Here is a 24,210-nt window from a genome sequence, read left to right on the forward strand (position 1 = left end):
AACCATCAGTTTATGCATATTTCCTACAACAGCATTTCTAGGAACCTATTACAAAAACACATTGGTTCCATCAGTTCAGAAAAACCAGGGAGATACATAAATATTTTATCCACATCAAGAAAGAAATATAGTCTGTAACATTTAATAATTCAAACGTTTTTTATTGACCCTAACAATGAAAAATGGAGAGATTTTTAATTTTGTATTATAGTGTCAGTTCCTATCCCAGAAATGAGATTTTGTTCTGAAAAAAAGAAATCCAATTTTGATTCAAGTAAAATTGTTTTCATATCGCATGATAGATTTGGTTTGATCATACATTGTCAGACAAATAAGTGATCACAAACCAACTTAAAACTAAGAAATCATTACTCAGTGTTCACATAACAACAATACTGTCTAATTTGAGAAACAGATACCACATGTGAAGACCAGTTTCCACAGGAACGTGCAATTGTAACCAAAAGCTCTTACCACTCCAAGCCACACATACTTCGCACTTTCATCTCGTCATTTTTCACAGCTTTTGGGCACGTCTGTTGCAGGAAGCTATGATGAAAATCAAGGGAAGAATTGTAATTTACAAAGCATGATCAAGAAAGTACACCGGGTGCTTACAAACATCAGGTGATAAGGAAGTCTAAAGATGAAATGCTCAATTATAATTACGTTTAGCAGCTGGCCACCCACTTTTATTGTAGCCTGACACAGCACAAGCATTGAGTTGGTGTAGACATTGCTTCAATCTGCCATAAAATACATAGAATGATGATAGACTTTTTATTTCATTTTCCTTTCTCATTAGTATTTTCTTAAATTCTAGCAGCACAAATCAGTCATTAGAAGTCCAGATAAAAGTGCACTGAGAGAACCACTCATTTCAACATGGGATGCAGCAAGGATCAATTCAATTAGAGGACCTAGTAACCAGCAATGTTTCTGATTCTTTGAATACTTTCTTAGAAGACAGATGTAGAGAATATTGTACCTTCTGCATTAGAACCACAATCATTTAAGGACTCTCAGGTATGCCGGACTCTAAATATGCCTAAAATATAACCCAAATAATTGTGGGGTACCGTCAACATGTTAGGTAAACTAAGATGATAGATTTCAAATTTGAATCAAGTCCCCAAACAAAGGCCCAACTCTTCGGTCTTACGATGTAGTGAAAAGTAGTAAATCAGTGACAGAAAGGAATCTTACATTTAACATGCATGAATTGTAAGTGTTTATCCAAAATGTAAGTTTCTCTTGATGAGTTTCCTGAATAGCACCTGAATATTGTTTATTAGGTTAGGTAGACACACATAGTAGCAACCATCAGCTTAATTACTGGTTTAAACTTACTTTAATCTATGGATCTGAAACACTACACTTCCTGTTTGATCAATATCGACATTTGAGGCTTTAGACTCACATAAACTATTATATGCACCAATATCTCTCACTTCGGATTCTGAAAAGATACCATAGGGATCACATTTCCTTTCTGCATGCAGATGCAGAACTGGAAGTTATTTTTGATTACCCTAATTTGTCATTGAATGTACCTATTCTCATAAAGATTCTACATAAGCACTTGACAATATCCTCTGACTCCTTATCATCTAATGAACTTGAGGAACTCAAAAGCTCTTTCTTTGTGCATTAATCTCTTCTCCATCTGAACAAGCAAAGTGAATGACAGCTCAGTTCTTTTTTTGCATTGAAACAGTAATAATTGGACACTGTTGCATACCTGCAACTTCAAGTGATCTGCATACACATCATCTAATTCTTGTTTGATTACAGACTTCTTCACTGTTGTAATGAATTTGGCCATTTTCTTTTCCAGTGATTGCTTATCCTTTAGAGAGCTATAAAATAGTGGCTTCTCTTTTGCTACCCCTCTTCTGGGATTGATGATAGCAGTTCCTGTTTGATGTGCAGTTGTTTCCTGTTCACTAGCCTGCAAGAGTGATCAGTGACAATGTCAGATAACAGTTTTCTACTATAATCACTTCTACGAAGAGAAAGTTGAGCCCTAGGTAGTTCTATTATGCTCACTTTGGGAAAAGGATTTTGATGTTTGATATTTGGAGCTTCTGATGGAGTTCTAGTCCATTGAGTCCCTCAAATATTCTGATTTCCACTTAGAGGAAATGTAGACAGCTTCCTGATATAGAGCTTGTCTGAAATTCACAACGTTTTCTTCTAGTCTAACCACCTCCTCCTCCAATACTGCTACTTCAGTCACAAGCTTTAGTATCTAAAATTCAATGTATAAAATAAGTAGAAATAAATAAAAGTTCAATGCAATTTAGATACAAATGATATATATGACTTCATCTGGGGTTTTCGTAATTCTATGGCGTGAAACACTTCAATCTGTTTAAAAGAAAAACATGCTTCATTCATTGACCACTTCTGGGTTCCACCTATGCACACAAGGAAAAGCAGAAGACAGATACTAACATGTGGGGGAAGATAAGGAGGAAGACGAGGAAGGGATCCCAAAGGTCTTGTAAATGCTCTTTCTAACACTCTGTGAACATTCTCTTCGAGTCTAAGCTTTCTCTTCAACTTGTCAACCTGCACAGATTTAACACATAACTACAATGACAAAGGGGTTGTAGAAAAAACGCTTAGGTGAGTTAAAGCACAAAAGGAATATGAATATCATTCACACACATCTTGTATCAAAGCCATTTTCCTTTCTCTATTGGAGCTACGCTCATTTTCTATGGTTTTCTCCATTGCCACCATTGCCTTAGTCCCTCGAGTTTCCATCTTATCCTGCTTTGCACATTCAATGAAAATATGTTATGCAAACTTTATGCAGGAAAAAGAAAAGGCAGAAGGCCAAGATTTCTTTGTTTTTCATGAGAAATGAAACCGTTTTATTTTTCAACCATTTGGAACTTTTTTAACGAGCTATCCTGTGAAAGAGTAAGAGTCAAGATTTTTATGAAAAGAAAAAAAATCAGGATTTTAAACTCGAGATTGCTGATTAAATATGAAAGACTCTACGTCAGTTACGCTGGTTTTGAAGAACTCGTTTAAGCTTTGTGCCAAAAACTTGGATGCTTTCATGCAACATATGACAGAAACCTTACATGACTATTTTTTTTAGAAGATGTTGCAAGTTGCAACTGAACAGAAAAAGATAGAAAGAAAGAAAGAAATCAGCTAAGCTTGTTAAACAGGAAGAAATTACTTTGCCATCATTTAAAGGTGGTTTCATTGCTCTGGTATTCAACCTTTGTGTGATCACTTTCCCGAAAAACCATTAGGAAAACAATGCAATCTAGTACTGCAAAAAACGATGAAACATGTACAAGTTTTATGACTTTGATAAAGTAATCCTCCCAAACGGTAATGAGCAATGATAGCAACACCAACTTTGGAGACAGAGTCACAGAAAAAACTGAGAAAGCAGGGAAAGACATGGAAGACAAGCGTTAAAAAATAAGACAGGGGTCTTTGTTTTGCATAACATTAAAAGATATCGAACAGATTGAAAACAAACCCACCATAGACGAAGGAGGAAGAAAAGGACGAGCCTTTAAGCTCGTTGCCTCATCCATGTACCAATGTAAATGTTCCAGAGTTGTTCCAAACACTAACTTTATATGAAAACCATAATCAAACCAAAACTGATTTGATTTGGTTAATCATATTTTTTTCTACCATGCAACATTCATGTTGCAACAAATAAACGTGGTTGACAGACATGGAAGAGTGAGAGATTCTTTGTGGACTGTGTTACATGTCACAGACTGTGACGTGTAACTAAATACATTTATTTTGGAATTTAGATATGAGCTTCATGCGACATTGGAAATTAATGTTTTACATGTAGTAGTATTTATTAGATTCTGTCCAATTAAAGATACTTCTGAAGAATAAGAAAGTGGACTCACTGTTGTTATCTGAGCTTCATCTTCAATATATCTGGGTTTTTCAGATGTTTTGTTATTAAATAGGAAATTTTAATTTGCTCCTTTGAAGTGGTCATGAACATTTTGATGCATTCCTAAACATACCCAATGGAATGTGTTGTTGTCTCTAAATTCTGAGCAAAATTATAAGACAAATTTGTGAGTGCACTTCGCTAGTAAGAGTAAGAAGCAAGCTTTTATAATGGTTTATTTATTGCTTATAATGCCAAGTTTGTTTTGTTTTCTTTGCAAGTTCTTTCTTTGTTTTTTACTCACTGCGTTCCTCTACACATTCTCAGATTCCTCAGTAATAAATACTATGCTGCTTTTACTAAATCATGTGTGATTTAGGGTAATATTAGAGAAAGAACATTTACTGGGAGAGTATGAGGGGTGAAAGGAGTTAATTTTACTGATATCTCTAATCAAGTTTTCCAGTGCATTGAGGACATATTGGTGATGAATAACAAAAGATTATGCCTTTATCATTAAAGTTTCTGAATTAAACAGTGAAAAGAAATTCTCCCAGCTGTTCAATATCTCCGACTATCGCTATCATACACCCAACAACACATGTTATCCTCTGCACTACCTACAGATACATCATTTTCTGGAATTGTGCTATGCACTTTTCTGGTAAAGGAGATTTTGTATAAATACATCAAAAGGAATTAAGTTAAAAATAATTTTTTTTAGAATCATTGAATCTTAAAATGAAATTATTTGAATGAATGGTAACTTTGGAGTTATTTTTATCACTTCTTGTTGTATAGATAGTTTATAATGTATTTAATTACATTCTTAATTTGATATAATCATAAATATTTCTTCATATGTTTTTGTTATATATGGATTAGAGTTATAGTCATTGAAAGATTGCAATTTTATATATATGACATTGTTTTTATACATATAAAACATTTGACAACACTTTTATTTCGAAATTTTAAGACAATGTGGTTATAGATTTTTAATTTTATATATTGTTTAATTTTATCTTTTGTATCCAATATGGGACTTTTGACTCACACTTAGACTATTTTCAATAAAGTGATAGTATTTTAATATGCAACATGGTTTAACAAATACAAATACTTAGTTGATACATTTTTAACAAAATATTCTCAAATTTTCACCTATTTTTGTCATAAATTATTCTACAATATTTATGTTTTTTCAACTAATAAATACAAGTAATAATATATTAGTTTGTCCTCTTACTATATAGTTGTTATTGAGAAATAGCTTCAAAAACTTAAATGTTCCTGTTCTGAAATAAAAAATTAAACAATTAAGATGATTAGTTTAGAAGGGAGGGAGTATTATTTTAGAAGGGAGAATAATAAATAGGTATATCGAGCTAATTCAGAATTTAGATAAAGGAAAGAGAGATGAGAGACATATATATATATGATATCCAGATATTAATATCCTTAAATAACAACGAAATGTCTAAAATAGACATCTAAGGGAAGATTGAATTGGTTATTGCTCAAAAATTAAAATAGAATAAAAAATTTAGATGAAAGAAAATGAGGACATGAAAAGTTGATTCCCAGCCAAGTTTTTGGAATGTCCCTCTTCTAAGTTTTGATAACATAGATATTGATATATTAAAAAAAATTAATATATTTTAAAACATCAGTATATATAAATATATTACTGTCCCGAAAATTACAAGTATGTTAGCATTAAGTGGTGCATCTGTACTATATATGGGAAACCCTTCATCCCATTTTCTTATTTGTAATCTGATATGTAAAAATGAAATTTTTGTTACCCCACATCACGTAGTGCGTGTGTCTGGTTTTCTTTGAATTTGCCTCACATTATATTTGGAGTTTTGGAAAAAAAAGAATAATTTCCATTGAAGCCAAGCTAAGTTATTATATCATCTATGCACCTTACCATACATCTATTTAAATTCATGGATTCTAATCTCTAAGCCAATCTGGTTTCTCTCGATATAGAATCAGGTTAGATCGGAAAAACAAATTTGAATCTAGGTTGAAGTTGGGTCCACACGTAACCTACCAACAATACTTTATTAATTTTTATATTTTTTTAAAATTTTTAATTATATAAATTTACGATCTTTTTAAATACTAGAATGTTATTCAATAAAGTTTAAATAGTTTAGATGTTTAATTTATTTGTTTTCAAGTAATATACATTTATATTTTAATCTTCAACTATCATCTTTATAATTATATTTAAAAAATTATGTAAACACTTTAATTTTATCATTATAAAAAATAAATTGAGTAATTTACTTTCATTGTACAATAATAAATATATAAAATAAATTATAAGAATGAGTCGTTCCTAAGTAAGTCAACTCACTAACTTAACAACTTCTAATTGGTCGAACTAGATTACAAAATTTATCCTTCATAAAAAAATCATTTAGGTTAAGTTGATATTTTTTGGCTCAACAAATGGTGAACCGACCTTTATAAACTAAGTTTCTTTATTTTGACATCTTTGTTTCTTTTCCTTATGGCTTGTAAAACTGTGGAAGATTTTTTTTGAAAGCTCACCGGTTATGATCTTGCATGCACAGGAAATGTAAAGATTTGAGAGAAGACAAGCAAAAACATATTCAATGACTTGTATATATGTTCAAACCAATTTAATGCACAATCAACGAGGGTGGCTTTTACTATTGTTGAAGTTTTAATTTGTTATGTTTAATACTGAAATGTTAAAATTATATTGTATCAGACATATAACTTGAATTTGGATTTTTTTTTTTTCTGTATTTTTCTGTATGTCTGTCTTAAGAATATACTGATTTTGATACGACAGCACTTAAAAAAAATAGAATTAGATTAATCTCAAACATTTTTAAAACATTAATCACAAGTTGTAAACAAGTGAAACAACACAAAATCAAACAGTGTAATCAAAAATTGTCGATATTATTGATTTTTATTTGTCTTTCTGCCTTTGATTTATAAATGAAACTTGTTCGTTGCATGTAATATCAATTGTTTCGTGGTAGAGATTAAATGGGTCGAGTTATAATTGAATCGTAATGTTTGGACAAGTTATACTTTTAGGTAAAAAGAGTTATACCCTAACTAATAGGTGTAACTTTTGTTCTAGTGGTAAGTGCTCGATTCTAATAATTGGACAATTGCTAAGGAAAAAATTGTTGCATGTGACATCAATTGTCCCATGACAGAGACTAAATAAACTATAGTATTTTGACAAGTTATACTCTTTATTAAAAAGAATTATACCCTAACTAATAGCTATAACTTTTGACCTAGTAATAAATGTTTTATTCTTACACTTTGCTCTGTATCTTCATCGACCAAAAACTATGAGGTTTTAGCATGTCAATGTATGTGCCTGGCTATCAGTACTGTGCTCAACCATTGGAACACAATAATGAACCCCAAACCCTACGCACACTCCATTCTTTGCTGTCACACCAAGAAACCAGTTTTGGTAGGACATTGCCACACCCCAATAACTTTTTCCAAACCTACCTTTTCACTTTTCACTTTTGTAGGTAATTAATGAACACTATTATTTGATATAAATAAGTTTAAATCACATATTAATATAAATATAAATACTATATAATATTCGATACTCATAAACATATTATCCTATGGTTTGGGATAAAGGTTAATGATGCTTTGATACCTAAAAAAAATTTAGCTGATAATGTTCTTCTTTATCTATGGGACTATCTTTTTCTTTTACAAATATAAAAGTTATTTTTGTTAAGATTATTTTATCTATGAGACGATAGTAGATCTTGGATGGTTCTAAAGGAACAAAAGAAAGAAAAGGCATGTGAAGTCTAGTAAATATGCCTATAGTTTTTTTGGTACAAGTGCACTAAAATAAAAATTAGAAAAAGGAAGTTGTGCGCATATAATGGTAAAGTCAAGAATTGTGTTGGAAGTATTCCTCCAATACTCATGTTTTGTACTACATAGTGACAGTGCCGGTTCTGATGTTGGAATGGTGTGGGAAATGGTCCAAGATCGGAACTTGGACCACAATTTGCTACGTTTTTTTAAGGGCAATTACTTTTTACACTTCTATATTTTCCTTCTAAAGTTCACATTTAAAAAACAAATGCCATCTTTTCCTTTTTGTGATAGAACAAGTAGGAAGTGAAAAAAAAAGGGTTAATTTCGAATTCATCAAACAAAACAATAATAATAATAATAAAGTTGATGCCGAATATAAAGAGGTGTAAGAAGAAAACATGAAGGTACAGGAAGCAATTGCGAAATTGAATTAGCATGGGACCAATTGAATGGACTTATAGAGTGAGTAGTCCCTTTCAGTTTTTGTGGAGAGCCCATGATGTCATAATAACGGTATTATAACTAAAGTACCGATATACAAGCTTCTCCACTTTATGCAACTTTGCACCTCACTCTTAATATTTTCAATCTTCAAAATGCGACTATCTGTCTGAATACACAAAAAGTACAGGATTGCATACTTCAGATTTAGCTCTTTGGCTGCTGCTATGGTCAACGTCTGGATCCTGCATCATGAGGAGAGATGGTCCCAAATATAACTAAAATGATTAAGTGATTGTAATTTGTACATGACCTAGTATATTATCATATATTTTTTAAATATTTACAAATAATATTTTATGATATAATAACTAGTTATCAAATTTTGTTATATTCTCAGTATATTATGAAATATTTTATTTACGATTAATATTTTAGGATATAATAATTTATAATTATATTTTATTATATATTCATGTTGTCGATAAAAAAATATAATAATTTATTATTTAATTTTTTAAAGATATTAATATCTTCATTGTATAATATTTATTATATTCAAGTAACATAATTCGATTAAATATATTTGTTTATTCATGATCTATAAAGTCTATAAATACAAGTACTCAATCAAGAATTTATACTTAATTAACATTCAACTATAAGACTCGATTCATATTCTTTATATCTTTATGTATAAGCATCAAAATGTCTTTTACAAATAGGTCTTTTTATGTTTTTCTTTAAAATTTGGAACTCTCCCACCAAAAGAAAAAAAGCTTAGCTCTTGAAAGTCCTGTATTCCACTTTAGAGACATACTCCATCAAATTCTGATAAGAACATAACTCTGTTCATGATGCAAATTTAACGACAAGAAAAAAACTTATAATAGTCCCCAATTAAAAAAATATATTCCAAAGGTCTTTCTTTATTATTGGCTCTTCCACAGAGCAGGAATGAAGAACACAGACGGAGTGAAAGAAAACTATAATAAAAATTTCCCTGCTGAAAATAACGGCATCTGCGTTCAGACCAGTAAAAAATTTAATTACTTGGAGCTCAATCAAGAGTTTATGGACGTAAAGCTATGCTCAGTGGTATACAAGCACCAGATTCTTGAGTGGTTTCAAAATATGCTGCAAAGGAATCCCATATCAACTTTATCCATTGAAGAAAATTTCTAACGCACGTCTACAGTTGCAAAAGAAAGACTGGGTGTTCTTTTGCAACACAAAAAAGTAACCTCCATAAATTCTCATGACTCTAACAGCACAGTTTTTATTATCTCATGACATGGATATGACCATCATCAGCACGTGCCACAAATTAAATTCAGACCAACCACACCAGACACGTGATTTTCGCTATTTTTCTTTTCGCCTTACCATGTATAATTGTTATATAACTTTCATTCACTAATTTTGTTATAATAGTCACAGAATTATAATTACTGTTACACTACTATAGATCAGAGTGAGTGTGCACGTGTGCAGCTGCGACGGCTTTATCCAGACCTTTATTTTTGTTACTAACATAGGCCTGGAGGGGAGGCAACAAAACGTTAAATAAAGTCGTTTTTCAACTTATTAACCTTCTTGAGAATTTGTCACAAGGTTTTGTGGACCTCTTACAAAAAAGCTGTCGAAATTATTTTCCACGAGACTTGAATTCATGGAGGTAACATTTTTTGGAAGTAACAAGTGAAGTCCAGAAAAATGATCACCCCAAATATCATATGTATACTCATTTGCAAGTCCAGCCTCGCGTGAGTGAACAGCTGTTTGGTTGTGAAGTTGGGATCCAGGAGCTCTAGCATGCGAGTTAACAGTAGATTTTGAGCCCAAGGGAGACGGAAAAGTGTTCGCAGGAATGGGAGAAGTAGCACAAGGTATCTGAACGGGTAATCTGGTAACACTTCTTGAAGCTGAATGTAGCACTTGAGAAGACGTACTATTGCTGCATCTTTGTGAAAAGGCAGGCTTCAATATATTTGACTCAGCAGCTAGGGCAGAAGGTTGGTCATTGGAAGAATGTTGGGTAGCCACCTGTGTCATTGAACTAAGAGCCTCGGAAGGTTGCTCTACATCCAGAGACAGTGACCAGTTACATTTAGATGTAGCAGAGAGAGTAGGGGATAAAGGTGATGAGGGTGTAGAATTCCCACTTTGACTACTTGAAACTTCAGACAGTGCCGCCAATTTGGCACCGAGACTCTTCCTCCTTCTTCTTCTACCCTTTTCTTTACCAGTTTTGACTGTGAGATAACCCAACTCAGATGTTTTCATTGGATCACAGCTCTGAACATCTGTGGATGACAATTTCCTATCACTTTGTGTATCAAATGCATGACTAGTCTGTTCATCACTTTCAGAAGTCTGTATCAAATGCTGAGAAATTTCCAGTTTAGATGGATTCTCTTCTTGACCATATGAATATTTGCCAGTAGAGGCCTCCATTAGATGATTCATCTTACTAGACATAGAGAGCTTACTCTTTCTCTGGTCATGATGTAACAAACTGGATTTTCCAGCACTTTTTATGGTGGCGTGGACCAAGCTATCATCATTCTTCCAAGAGAAATCCAAGAAGCCCGATTGAGTGGTTTGAGGAAATAGGAAACAAAACATCAGAAATATTAAGGATGCAATAAGGATGAATCCTAGAAGGGATCTCTTCACTCTCATCCAATACATGGATCTCTTGCAGTTACCTAGCATATCATAAGGGAAACTTGCTTTCATAGGTAACAGAAAAATACCAGTTGCCAAGACTAGTTCAAGATCTCGACGCACCACAGCTGCAGAAAAATCAGTTTGATGTGAAATCAGAAGTTTAGTTGATTCCCCAGGCTCAAGAGTAAAACCCTTACAAAATAGAATCTTAAAACCATCCAATCCACAGTCTCTCCCAGAAACTCTGATACTTTTAACCTCTAATGGCAAGTCTCCAGTATTTTTGGCATATAACTCTTTCACTAAATGTTGTGAACAGGTAGAAGTTATCTCTTTCATGTGAAGTAAAGTATATGTAAGAGAAAAGTTGAGTGTCTTGGGCATTTTCAAATCAAAATCTACACTGTCAACATGTTCAGACCTCTCCAGCAATACTAGAGAATGCAACCCTCCATATCCTTTTAAAGGTATCCACTCAACACCTGAAAGATTATTTCTTATCAATGCTGAACCACTCCACCCACATCGATCAGAAGGATAAAAAGTTATTGGTCCCAAAGTTACATGATCATGAGGTTGTACATATGCCTCTGTTACCGCATTCTCTGGTATAGAGAACCCATACCTTTTTGGAGTAGCACCTTCATCAATAACCAAATTACTAGATGAAGAAGGGTGTAATAAATCACTTAAACCCTTACATTGATTAATTATTTCTCCTGAATTCAAGATAAGCTGCACCACAACAGGATGTTGACTGGGATTCTTTACAGTGATCCACCTCGAGACATAACTTCCGACCTGAATCATCGGAAATAACACTTCACGGTCTTCAAGCACAGACATGCCACCAATGGTTCCTTGAGACTTCCAGTTTGCAAGAACCAGTTCATCGACATCTTCTGTCTCTAAAACCTTCAAATAAAAGTAACAGAAAAATTTTACTTTAATGGCTACTTGAAATTAGAAATAAGTATCAATAATCAAGTAGGCTAAGGCTTTGCTTAAATAAACTTCTCCATGCACGCTACTAGAAGAAACAAGGTAAAAGGAATTGAACTTCTTTCATAAGATAAAAATCAACATATGCACTTAGCTTTTACAGAAGTTCTCTCATCAAACTTCTCTAAAAGCTAAAAGTGCATCATGTAGTTCTCGGGGAGCTCAATTTATTTTCTTTACCTTCTTATTTTTCTCCCATAACTGCTTACGGAGTAATTTATACAAAAATGGCTTAATAATTTAAAGAAAACTGAGTAAAATTGTTTCCGATAGTATCTATTGCTGTATGTCATGACCACAAATTCTTTTATACAGCTAATTGTTTAAAGACAAATGGAAATAAAAGTAGTCAAGAAAAGAGAGAAGGGTAAGACAAGGTTAGACAGAAATTTCAAACAATGGTAAAGAAGGCCATCCTACTATTTGACGCAAACAATTTCTGTATACTGTATAAGTTGATGACAGAGATATCCATTTATTTGTATCACGGGGTAATATAGTTTAAAATAAATAGATAAGCTTGATTATTTGCTAAACTTTTTTCTCATGCCTAAAAGTTAATTGGTTGATTATATTGAAATTGTTATTTAAAACCTTTATCCTTGAGCATGCTAGCCATTATATTTCTCAACTCTCAGACCTGTCAAACAAAATTCTCAAAGGATTGGAGGAACAGATCGCAAAATAGAAAAAAATTAAAATACATACATTAACAATGCCCAAAATTGATTTAAATTAAAATTCCCCAATGCCACATAATTAACTTACAACAATATAAGCATATAGATTACAAGAATTGTCAAGTTCAGTATTTTATGCACTATGATACCAGAGGAAAAACTACATAATAATCATAGGAACATACTTCCTCCAAGGCATTTACAAAATACGCCCTAGATTTAATTAAAATACCCCATTCTTAAAAAATTACTGAATAAATAAATAATAGACAATATTCATCACTCAATGGTCTCAACTTTTATTTATAAAATAAACAGTTCATCAACCTTTGTGTTCAAACAGAATACAGGCAGCAAGATCAGAATCAACTTACCTTGACATTTGGTCGCAACTGCATGCTTCTGCCTGTATACCCTGCTCTCGTTTTGTCGGGTTGGTTATCTTCTGCTTGAGCAGATGAATATATCTTCCTTTGATGTTCAAAGCAGATATATAATATGTCCTCACATGGAATTTCAATCAGGGGATTACTTGAGTCATTAGTAAGAATCAGAAGTTTGCAGTTCTCTTGCAAGCTGGACTTAGGTGAAAAGTCATGTAACTCCAAGTGGAGGTGGCTACAGTAAATAATGCCAACTTTAGTAACAGTGCCAGGGAAAAGCAGTAAACCTTCTTTCAACTTAATACGGAAAAGCTGGGTGTCAGAAACTTCTATGGCCTTAACAAAACTTAAAACATGAGGAGCATCATTTCTAAGAGAGATAGTGATAGCAATTTCACCACTATCACATGTGGCTAGACCCTCAAGAGTTGCTGAAATGAATATACCAGCAGTATCACAGGCAGAATGGCTATCTACTTCAGCTTCAATAGGAACCATAATAATATCAGATGTGTCTTGTGAGGGCCTCACTAGATGCAAACAAAATGCACCAAAGATTTTTCCCTCAAATCCAACCATAATATCCATCTCCAAGAGAGTTTCAGAGCCATGTGGAGCAATATTCCAGTTCCTATGGGGTCTGATTGCTACAGTTGGTGAACCAAATTGGCCAGTATTTGCAACCAACCGATCCTTAATGGTTGGGAAGAGCCAAGCATCAAAACCCTGAAAATCATTTATCCTACAAATTGCTTCGGTTTCAACATAATTATGCCCTGAAGAAATTGATATCCAGGCAGTTATTTCCTCCACATAGAGGGTCTCATCAAAGGGATTGAACAGTGAAAAATTCTTGCTCAACCTTCCACCAGGAGAAATTTGCACGCCTGATAGGGGTTGAATTCCAAAAGGAGACTCTGTGGCATATCCTTTAGCTTCTACTATGAATCCACCAGAACTTGTCTGCAAAATCAGGCTAGCTGAAGACAAACCAAGACTTTTTGGGAAGAAAACAAAACAAATTAAAGCTGATTCACCAGGTCTAAGTGAAATGTCACTGAAGTTACAAGGATAGAACTGTAAATCTGTGCTGAATGGCTCATAGAGGTTTAATAAGCTATCATTGCATGTATTTGTTACAGTTAAAAAAGCTGAAGAAGAAGAATACAAGTATTTTTGTCCCCAGTCAAGTACAGTCGGGCCAATCCTTACATTGGGTGAGACAGAACCATCAAAAGAATTTGATTTCGAAATCTCAGAGTTTTTAGACCAAAAGCGTGTTGTCTTTTGCTTAAGTGATGAAGCTCCACAAGAAGAAATATCATCTTTACAAGCGACTTCAGTTTGACGAGGTGGTACCCCATCTACTCCCTCTCTGGAGTTCAATGAACACGCGACAAACCCTCCATTAAGTAACCTAAACACACCATGTTCAGACAACCAACTTTCATTACTTGTCTGCCTTCTATCCTGAGGTAACTCTACACAAAATGGACTGTTGTATTGACCGCCAGATTCTCCTTGAGAAGCTTCCTTCACAATTTTCTCTTTATGAGAAAATTCAGACAACATTGATGGAAAGCAGAACGAATGACTGTTCGGACACACCTTTTCCAAATTATGGGAAGATGAGAACCCATAGCCTAAACTAGAGTCACTAACAATGGTATCCAAAGAACCCAAATCAAATTTCTTCTCAAAAGATGCACAACCATCATAATCTGGTGAATTTTCTATCCCATTCAAAGAGCACAGTCCATGTCCGGCGAGCCAGAACAAGATGCACAACAGAACCACATAAGAAGTGAATGTTTTGTGCAACAATCCCCTGATTGAGCCACAAATGCTGGTTAGAACATTTTTTTTCATACACGTCACGCATAAATTATGTGCAAGCAACCAAAACAGAGAATGCTGCTTTCGGTACAAATACAAAACATATATACATGTAAACAAATTTTACCAATTGCAGTTACACCTTGTAGCATTGATTACATATCTTGACACGAGCTTATTGTGTTTCACATTAGACTGATATCAAACAATGTCCAAACAAACAAATATGTAAAGAAAGTAATATGAAGCAATATTAGAATTCAGCCTTCACAAGCTAGAAATAGAAAAGATAAGGATCCTTATCCGCACCGTTGCGCAAAAAAATTAAACAGTTGCCAGACCCTGCAAGAGCCAATAATCTATTTATCGAAAAATAAATAAAAAAAACGTAATCAACACTTAAAGATAACATTCTAAATCTAGCTTCCCCGAACCATTAACCCAAATGTTAAAAAAATAATAAAAAATAAACACACACACCACGTGCTCAACCTACAACAATCACAGTAATCCCACTCAAACTACAAAAAGGAAACATATGTTCAAAGCAAATGCGAAGAAGGATAAGGGAAGACCAAAAATAGAGAGAAAGCGAACACAAATAGTAAATAAAATGAATAAATAAATAAAAAAAACGATGAAGTTGAAAATCATAGAAAATGAAAGAAAGTATACCGGAGGCGGAACATGGAGAGGGAGAGGAGAAAGGAGAGTGAGAGTGGGTTGATGATTAGGGTTTGAAGGTCCATGGAAGAAAAAGTGGTGGGGAACCCATACGACACAGACACCAAGTTAGAGCGAATTTTTTTGATGTTCTTACTGTCCACACAAACCCGATGCTTCTACACTATATCAACAAATTTGCAGAAACAAACCAAACCCTTCTTCTATACATATACAATATTTTAATTAACTAGGTAAATCATTTCAATAGAATTTAAAATATATTAACTCTCCTAATAATTACTTTGAAGAAAAATATGGAAAATTTTATATTACTAACCCCAAAAGTTTTGACATGTCAAACTAAAACGTATATACATTCTTATATTATGGTCATAAATTTCATAATAAATTAATGTTATTTATATTTTAAATTCTTTTGTAGAAGGTAAGTATTGATTAATTAATTAATTACAACTTTTACTAAATATTATTATGAAAATAAGGTAATAATATATTATTTTATAAAATTATTTTATTTTTAGTTAATAAAGTAGTAATGATTGTTTTGATTTTTAGATACGGTTAATAATTATTTTTTAATAATATGTGGAAAAAAAAATTATAGTTTGTCATATTTTTTTTGTTTTTAGCAAGCTAAATATATGAGAGTGAGGTGGATTAAAAAATAATAATACAATTGGAAATAAATATTTAATTTTTTAAAATAAAATTAATATTCATTAGTAACTTCCTTTATTAATACGAGTAAATTAATTTATATTAATTTGTATTATATAAATAATATAAATTTTAATTTTTTTAATTGATTTTATAAAATTGAATTAAATCTAAATTTTAATATTTTAATAAATTTCAAATGTTTTAACATGATATCAAAGTTTAATATGATATTAAAATTATTATGATGTATCATAATTGAGAATTCATTCTGATCAACCATCTTTCTCGATTTTCATTTTCACAGTTGAATAATTTATTAAAAAAATAATATCTAACTATATATGATAGGTGAAAAGTCATCCGTCAGAAAATAAAAATAATAAACTCTTAATGTAAATTTCTATCAATAGTTATTATTATATAAAGTTATGAATAAGTCAAAAATACTAAAGATGTTATAAATAAGTAAATTATTTTATTTTGTAAAAAAAAACTAAGTAACATAATAATTAACCTAATAGATTTGATTCATAAAAAATGCATGTTATATTAATAGATACAAGTTATCAAATATTAACACTTAGATAGTGGACTTCAATTTGATCAATAATAATTACTTAAAATTAAAATTAAAAGATGATGTAATGTTTAATGTAATTCAATTAACATCTATTAGTGATGGTAGTTGGAAAGAGAACACGATAAAAATGGATTTTACTGTCTCATAAAACTCGTTCACATATTTATAATTAAATTCAACGGATATTCAAATTTTGAGTCATCTTCATCTTATCGAGTAACGGGATATATGTTTGTATTATCTATTTTTTTCTCGTTTCAATATCAATTAATTAATTTTTATAAAATAATAAAAAATCACGATAAAGAAATATAATATTATCAAATATTTATAAATAAATTATAATTATATATATTTCAAATTACAATATTAAATAAAATTTTATAAAAATTAAAATATTTATTAAATTTGCAAATACTAATGAAACTTAGTTGTTAAAATTTTTAAAAATATCTAAAGATGAAAATAACAGAAAAGCAAATATTTAAATTAAAAAATATTTTAATTGTTTATTTGCTTAAATTTTTTAAATACTAACGAAAATCTTCTATTTATACTAATAAAAGTTATAATACATTATTTAACCAAAATCACATAAAGAATAAATATTAAATTAATAATAAGTAAAAGTTAGCGTAAATCTTTCCTCCATTGAGTTTCAGTATATATTAGATGGTGACAAAAAATTAATGACAATTACATTAATTTATTATATTATAATAACTAACATTTATTTATACGTGATAAAATTACACGTATAATAATGATTTAGAAAATAAAAATAATTATATGAAAAATATCAACAACATTTTACATGATAAAAATAAAAATAAATAAAAACATTAAAAACTGATCAAATGAAAAACATTTGATATACTATTGAATCAAACCGCATAATGAAAAATAAATGTATAATTTAGGGTATGATAAGATGAAAAATATCTTTGAGGTTTAAGAAGAAAAAACTTTTCAACTATTAACTTAGTCAAACAGTTTAGAGATAGCAAAAATTATTTTAGCGACACAAAATAATTATTCAAATAAAACAAAAATTAATAATAATGAAATAAAGAAAATAGAATTTTATACTACATAGTAATGAAATGTTTATGTTATTGAACACTTCAAGTGATAATGTTAAACATTCTCATGTAAAACAAATATACGATAAATAAAAATATTAAAAAATATGATAAATTAAAATATTAAAAAATAGTAGAAATATTCATATGTGAGACATAAAAAATATTTAATTCACATACATTCTTTGAACATAATTGTATAGAGGTTGTGATAAGAGGAAAACTACCTTAGATATGCGAAATAAATTTCATGACAATACAAATAATTAGAAAAAATAAAAAAAAATAGAAAGTGCATAGTGTAACAAAAATAAAGTGTGTAATATATATATGTGTGTGTGTGTGTGTGTGTGTGTGTGTGTGTGTGTGTGTGTGTGTGTGTGTGTGTGTGTGTGTGTGTGTGTGTGTGTGTGTGTGTGTGTGTGTGTGTGTGTGTGTGTGTGTGTGTGTGTGTGTGTGTGTGTGTGTGTGTGTGTGTGTGTGTGGTGTGTGTGTGTGTGTGTGTGTGTGTGTGTGTGTGTGTGTGTGTGTGTGTGTGTGGTGTGTGTGTGTGTGTGTGTGTGTGTGTGTGTGTGTGTGTGTGTGTGTGTGTGTGTGTGTGTGTGTGTGTGTGTGTGTGTGTGTGTGTGTGTGTGTGTGTGTGTGTGTGTGTGTGTGTGTGTGTGGTGTGTGTGTGTGTGTGTGTGTGTGTGTGTGTGTGTGTGTGTGTGTGTGTGTGTGTGTGTGTGTGTGTGTGTGTGTGTGTGTGTGTGTGTGTGTGAGTATTAATAAATAAGGTTATTTAATAAATTATAAATATTTTAATAATTTAAATGGAGAAATAGATAGTGTGAGGATGTGTATTATAACGCAAATGGGAACATGATAGATAAGTACATTTTCATTCCTATTCCCATACCCAAATGGAAAAAACGTGTATTTCCCATACTAATACTCATACCCAATCAATGACAAATGCATGTTGTTTACTTCATTTGATTTGTGTGGATTTTTTGGGTACGAATTTGACAAAATAATATTAAAACCCATATTTCTTGAGACTAGAGGATTTGAGAGGATTGAAAGCAAAATTATGAAATGGTCATTACATTGGTATTGGTATTCTGGTGCGTTGATATGAAAGTGGAGAAGCAAAATATGTGGGTGATTAATAATAATAATAATAATAATAATAATAATAATAATAATAATCGTAGTAATAATAAAAAATTATTGATCTTAATAATAGTAATAATATTATTAATAAAAATAATAAGATCTTATTTTCTATTTATTTTAATGACAATGATAAAACTGTAATTTTATATTTTAATCTATCACAACATTTTTTTATTTATCACATCCATCAAAAATTTTACAATTTTTCACAAACTTCTCATTCAAATCTATTTACTTTTACCTTTAAATTCTTTGAAATAAACAATACAAACTTTATTTCAAATTCTTTGAAGAATATATATTCAATGTTCTCTCAATTTATAATTTAGATGATATATTGATTTAAAATAGTTTTAAATATTGACTCAAATATCTAATAATTAATTAATTAAAACTATGATATTTACATAAAGTGAAAAAAGAAAGTTGAATGATTCCTCAAAACAAGAGTTACTTACTCTAATGTTTAAAAAAAATTGCTGTTTTTTTAACTTAGAAAGTAACAAATGAGACTTACAAATTTAATTTCCGAAGAAAAACAATACTAAAAGGATAATATAAACGATACAATAAACGGAAAAGAAGTTCACAGAACTTACTAATATGAAAAAGAAAAAAAAACAGTGAAATACTCAGTGTTATATTAAATTTAGTTGACTAAAGTTGGTTCTATAATAAAAAATAAAAAATAAATAAAGATACTATATAGATTCCACGGAGATTATCAAAATATGTAGGACCACAAGTGACAACAGTTGACTTGGAAATAAGTTTTCATATTATGTGTTTTACATAATGTGGTTACCAATAATGTTAATTTGTTATATTTTTACAATATCTACTTAAGAAAATGATTAAAAATTAAAAAGGTTTATGAGGTGAAAATAGTTGGCGATGCCGATGGTATAGTTAAGTGACGAAGTGAAAAACAAAAAACAAGTTTTCATAAGATGCCAAATAAATTGTAAGAAAATAAACCTTCTACATTACTCTGTCAACTAAACAAAGGTGAATAGAAAAACATGACAAAATTATTACATTTCATTTTTCTTCCATTGAGAACAAACCTCGTTATGTGATGTCTTGGCGGCGCTGTCACATCCCACTGTTGCTTATCACTGCATGCACTCTGATCCGCTGTATCATGGTGTTGACCAAATTCTTCACCGTTGGATTAAGCCACTGATACACACGTGTGGATCCATTCGTTTTGGTTTTGGACAGTCAAAGAAGGTTCCGAAATCTGGACCGGTTGTTGGTGTTCATGCTTTCAATGTGTTTCCATTTTAATTCATATTCAAACCAAAACATTCTGTATTTTTAACACTATGTTAATATTTTAAAAAAAAAATTTTAACATAAAATATTACACAATTTATTTCTATGACTTTTTAATTTTGAAAATTTACATAATAAATGATTTTATTAGATTTTAATTCTGAATAATTACATAAACCATGTATATATACAGTATATCTAAATTATTTATTTTATTTTATTTTATTTTAAATGTTATTTTTTCTGTGATTCTAGGACAGTGTTAAAGTAAATTACATTGATAAATGGCCTATGATAACAATAATTATTAACTAATAGACAAAGTTTGTTATCATAGATTATTAAACACATATTTCTTCTACTATTTTAGTAATATCATGAGTATAATTTTATTATTTTGAAATGTTTTCTTGTTTAGCAACCTCTTTTTATAGTAAATTAAAGTTTATTGAGTTTGTTTTTTAATAAAATATTTAAATTATATTAAATATAAAAATTATTTAAACCTCAAATGATTATTAACAATTAAACCACATCAATATCAATTTTTTTAATAATTTTGTTTGATGTTATTTTTATTTTCACTTTGACACGTGTTAGTTGAAATTGTCTTTTTAAAATATTTATCACAATTATTTATGTTAAAATTAATTGATATTATTTTTATGATATTGTTTATTGAATTTTTTTAGTCAATTTTTCCGATGAATATTAAGTAAAAAAATCCTAATATTTTTATGTTAATCAAAAGTTTTACTAAAAAAAATCATAATAAACTATTGACAACAAATAATATTAACATAGATGATAAAATATAACTGGGTAGATATGAACAACATTATAATTATAAAAATGGCATAAAACATCTAGTTCATGTTTATAAAAGAATAATGGTCGTTTTAGCTATTTATAAAAAATTTCTGACTAGTATTGGACGTGAAATAATATTTAGTCTACAACTAAAGCAATAAAAATAATCCTGACAATTTAAATAAAAATATAATTAGTGTCAAAATTAATAAAATATTATAATTAGTATTAATGAAAAATTAATCATTTCAACAATATTTTAATATTAAAAGTCACTGATATCATGTTCAAATTTAAATTAAAAAGATAATATGAGATAAAGATACATAAATTATTATTTTTTTAAAATTTGAATTCGTAGGTTAAATTTAAAATTATTTAATCTTACATAATCAAAGTAGTTATAAATTTCAATATCTTTTAAATTCCTACATATACACTGCAAAATATTTCAAATTCTCCATAAAAAATAATTACAAATTCAAACACAATTTGTAAGATATGAATGGTTATAAGAGAAAATAATGTAATTAAATCTGTTTGTATTCTTAGTAGAGTGTTAGAAGAGTTGGTCTTAGACTATTGAGGAATGAGTACCATCAATAAAAAGATTGATTAACAAGTATATCTTATGAGTAGAAAACTTAAAAAATGGGTCATCTAGTTAGGAAAAGTGACAGTGTGAATAGTATTTTACTACATCATAGGTGCAAATAGTAAAAATTAATAGTTACTAGGTTTTTTTTCTTGCCCAAAACTTTGGGGTTCTTGATTAATATTAATGGTGTTCAAGACCCATCTCACAATAACGCATTAAGGGCTTTGTTATTCTGAAGTAGTATTCGTTTGCCTCACTTCCAACTTTTCCAAATTTACTCTTTGTAGAATTTTGTTCTCATTTATTGATTCATATGATGTAATAGAATAGAAAAAATATATAATAGGATAAGGATATTACACGATAAAAGCTAGACAAATTATAGTCACTGATTTATATATTTTTTTTCCAAAGTACAAAAATCATAAAATAACAAATTATACAAAAATTGTATTTTATTTATACATATAATTTTATATTATTATAATTTATAGAATATTTTAAATTTATAATTAAAATTTAAAAAATATTTATTTAATTTTTATATTTAAGAACCTAATATAATTTAAATTATGGCTTCTAAAAGATAAATACGTGTAAAATAGAATGTTAATACAATTACATAAAATAAAATAAAAATAAACTATACCAGTTTTGTAAAATCAATACCACTATTGAAATACTTTTGTTTAAAAAGGATTAAATAATAATACAAAATTTAAAATTTTAATTTAAATACTTGAATCATAAATTGTATTATTTCATATTTTATTAATATTATAATTTACATTTATGTGGACAAAATAATGTGTCATATAATATAATCCTTAACTTCCACCTTTGGAATATTGTGTGATTTTGAGTATTACTCTGCAATCTAAATTATATTTGGATTATATTATAGAATATTCAATTCAAAACTATATATATTAGATTATACAAAATGTACAAATTACTCTTTCTTTAAATAAGAATTACAACCTTCATAAAACATCAAATATAGAATCTATTTTGAAATAGATTATTTAGATATCTATCCACGATAAAATATGTCCATTTGCCAATTCTTTTCATTCAAATTATATAATTAAACCATATTCTTAGACTCAAGAATATTCATCGTCTCGTTTTCAATGACATTGCGCACCATTTTTTTTAGCTTTTTAAAGAGGCTATAGATTGCCTCTGTAAAAAAAGAAAGAGGCTCTATGTGACTAGTTACTTTGTGTTGTGATTAGGTATAGCTCCATTGTAAATTACATATAAACAATCTCCAAAAATAATGAAATGGAAAATCGGGAATGTACACAAACACAATTCCAGTTTTTATTCACAATGCATCTTGTGCAAAAAACACTGCAGATTCTACGATGACCTGTGAACAAAATTCTAGCCATAGCTAGCTATATAGGACGCAGGAAAAATTATATAAGCATTCCCAGACTTTAGTTAAGATTTTAAAAGTTAAAAACCATATTCTTTTGTTTGTTTATGATGATTAAGTGGAGCTTTGATCCTTTCACGCTCTTCAAAGTCTACAAAATTACATGTAAATATGTACTAATAACCAAACAAGAAAACCTGTAAAGACCTTTCACAGATGCTCAGTGTCTCAAGAATCTAATAAAGTAATCAACAATATCAGTACCCACCTCTTTCTTTAAATACTGTTAAAAGTAATACTTCAACCCTTGTAATCTCTAATTTAAAAATACTTTTAACTTTTTGGTTTGTGAAAAATTATTTCTAGTGAGAGATGTCAATGATAACTTTATAATCAAAAAGTATTGCAGAACTGAAATTCTACTTTTTAAGAGAGAGAGAGTGTGTATTTAATGAAAAGCTTACAGAGAACATAACGCATGGTGCAACTTGCAACCAAACCCTAAAAAAGAGAAAAGAATTCTGATATGAGAAATCTACAAAACAGCTGGCCTTTCACTTTGGACACCATTTTCTCCATTTTTTCAGTGTAAATTGTTAAAAGGGAGTATCATTTGTGGGGTCAGATTCTTACATACGTGTTTAGTTTCAACTTACATACCCTTTAATAATGTTAAACATTCGTTACTATGTACTTCTGAATTGGTTAAAAAAATCTTCATCAATATATTCCAACTTCAGAATAGATTTTGTTGATTGATAGTTCATAATGTTCCACAACAGTAAATTTATCTAGTTTAGTTATACTAGGTTACTTCTGTCTCTCCTCAAATTTACTTCTGCTATGTCTGCTTTCTTTCCAACAATTAAAACAAGGAAGCGGCATTTCGTATTCTTAAGATGTTCGAATTTTGAAACGGTAAATTATTCAGAGAATAAAAAGAATTACAAAACCGTGTCACTCTTTTTAATATTCTAATAGATGACGATTCTTACTAAAATTAATTTGCACTGGTAGCACTTAAACAAGTTCGGAAGCATGATGAAAAAGACACCTTCTAGATATAAATGAAAAAAAAAAGGAAGAAAAAAGACAAGATTTCTGAAGCTAATCTCACCATTTTCTCCTTCTCTGATTAACCGAACTGGTACATATTATTACATAAGATAAGCTTAAAGTATTATCCTCTATAAATACAATGA

The 24,210-nt window shown here is 30.0% G+C and overlaps 2 protein-coding genes across 4 annotated transcripts; both read right to left on the bottom strand.

The window, feature by feature from the left end:
- Nucleotides 1-1,370: 1,370 nt before the first annotated feature.
- Nucleotides 1,371-3,615, bottom strand: LOC114167533. 2 transcript variants are annotated; one of them, XR_003600257.1, is made up of 6 exons: nucleotides 3,516-3,615; nucleotides 2,674-2,778; nucleotides 2,458-2,574; nucleotides 2,050-2,251; nucleotides 1,742-1,951; nucleotides 1,371-1,666 (listed from the first exon to the last, which is right to left on the bottom strand). XR_003600257.1 is itself a non-coding variant. In XM_028052638.1 (5 exons), the coding sequence occupies exons 1-4, from the start codon at nucleotides 3,567-3,569 to the stop codon at nucleotides 2,099-2,101; spliced, it is 429 nt and encodes a 142-aa protein (XP_027908439.1). In that variant the 5' UTR covers nucleotides 3,570-3,615; the 3' UTR covers nucleotides 1,371-1,951; nucleotides 2,050-2,098. The 2 variants fall into 2 exon arrangements, 1 of the variants encoding a protein (XP_027908439.1); XM_028052638.1 differs by having other exon boundaries at nucleotides 1,371-1,951.
- Nucleotides 3,616-9,759: 6,144 nt separating this feature from the next.
- Nucleotides 9,760-15,636, bottom strand: LOC114173467. 2 transcript variants are annotated; one of them, XM_028057898.1, is made up of 4 exons: nucleotides 15,447-15,630; nucleotides 15,081-15,113; nucleotides 12,927-14,763; nucleotides 9,760-11,785 (listed from the first exon to the last, which is right to left on the bottom strand). In XM_028057898.1, the coding sequence occupies exons 1-4, from the start codon at nucleotides 15,518-15,520 to the stop codon at nucleotides 9,785-9,787; spliced, it is 3,945 nt and encodes a 1,314-aa protein (XP_027913699.1). In that variant the 5' UTR covers nucleotides 15,521-15,630; the 3' UTR covers nucleotides 9,760-9,784. The 2 variants fall into 2 exon arrangements, with proteins under 2 accessions (XP_027913699.1, XP_027913700.1); XM_028057899.1 differs by lacking the exon at nucleotides 15,081-15,113 and having other exon boundaries at nucleotides 15,447-15,636.
- Between the last annotated feature and the right edge of the window lie 8,574 nt (nucleotides 15,637-24,210).

Source organism: Vigna unguiculata, chromosome 2 (assembly GCF_004118075.2).
Source record: "Vigna unguiculata cultivar IT97K-499-35 chromosome 2, ASM411807v1, whole genome shotgun sequence".
Classification (NCBI taxonomy): Eukaryota; Viridiplantae; Streptophyta; class Magnoliopsida; order Fabales; family Fabaceae; genus Vigna; species Vigna unguiculata.

Coding starts and splice junctions, on each gene's coding strand:
- LOC114167533 (XM_028052638.1), bottom strand. CDS start 3,569: ATGGATGAGGCAACGAGCTTAAAGGCTCGTCCTTTTCTTCCTCCTTCG. Junction 2,779..3,515: donor TTCTTCCTCCTTCGTCTATG/GTGGGTTTGTTT, acceptor TGTGCAAAGCAG/GATAAGATGGAAACTCGAGG. Junction 2,575..2,673: donor AAATGGCTTTGATACAAGAT/GTGTGTGAATGA, acceptor AAATCTGTGCAG/GTTGACAAGTTGAAGAGAAA.
- LOC114173467 (XM_028057898.1), bottom strand. CDS start 15,520: ATGGACCTTCAAACCCTAATCATCAACCCACTCTCACTCTCCTTTCTC. Junction 14,764..15,080: donor TTTAATTTTTTTGCGCAACG/GTGCGGATAAGG, acceptor TGGCTCAATCAG/GGGATTGTTGCACAAAACAT. Junction 11,786..12,926: donor AGTTGCGACCAAATGTCAAG/GTAAGTTGATTC, acceptor TTTTATTTGAAG/GTTTTAGAGACAGAAGATGT.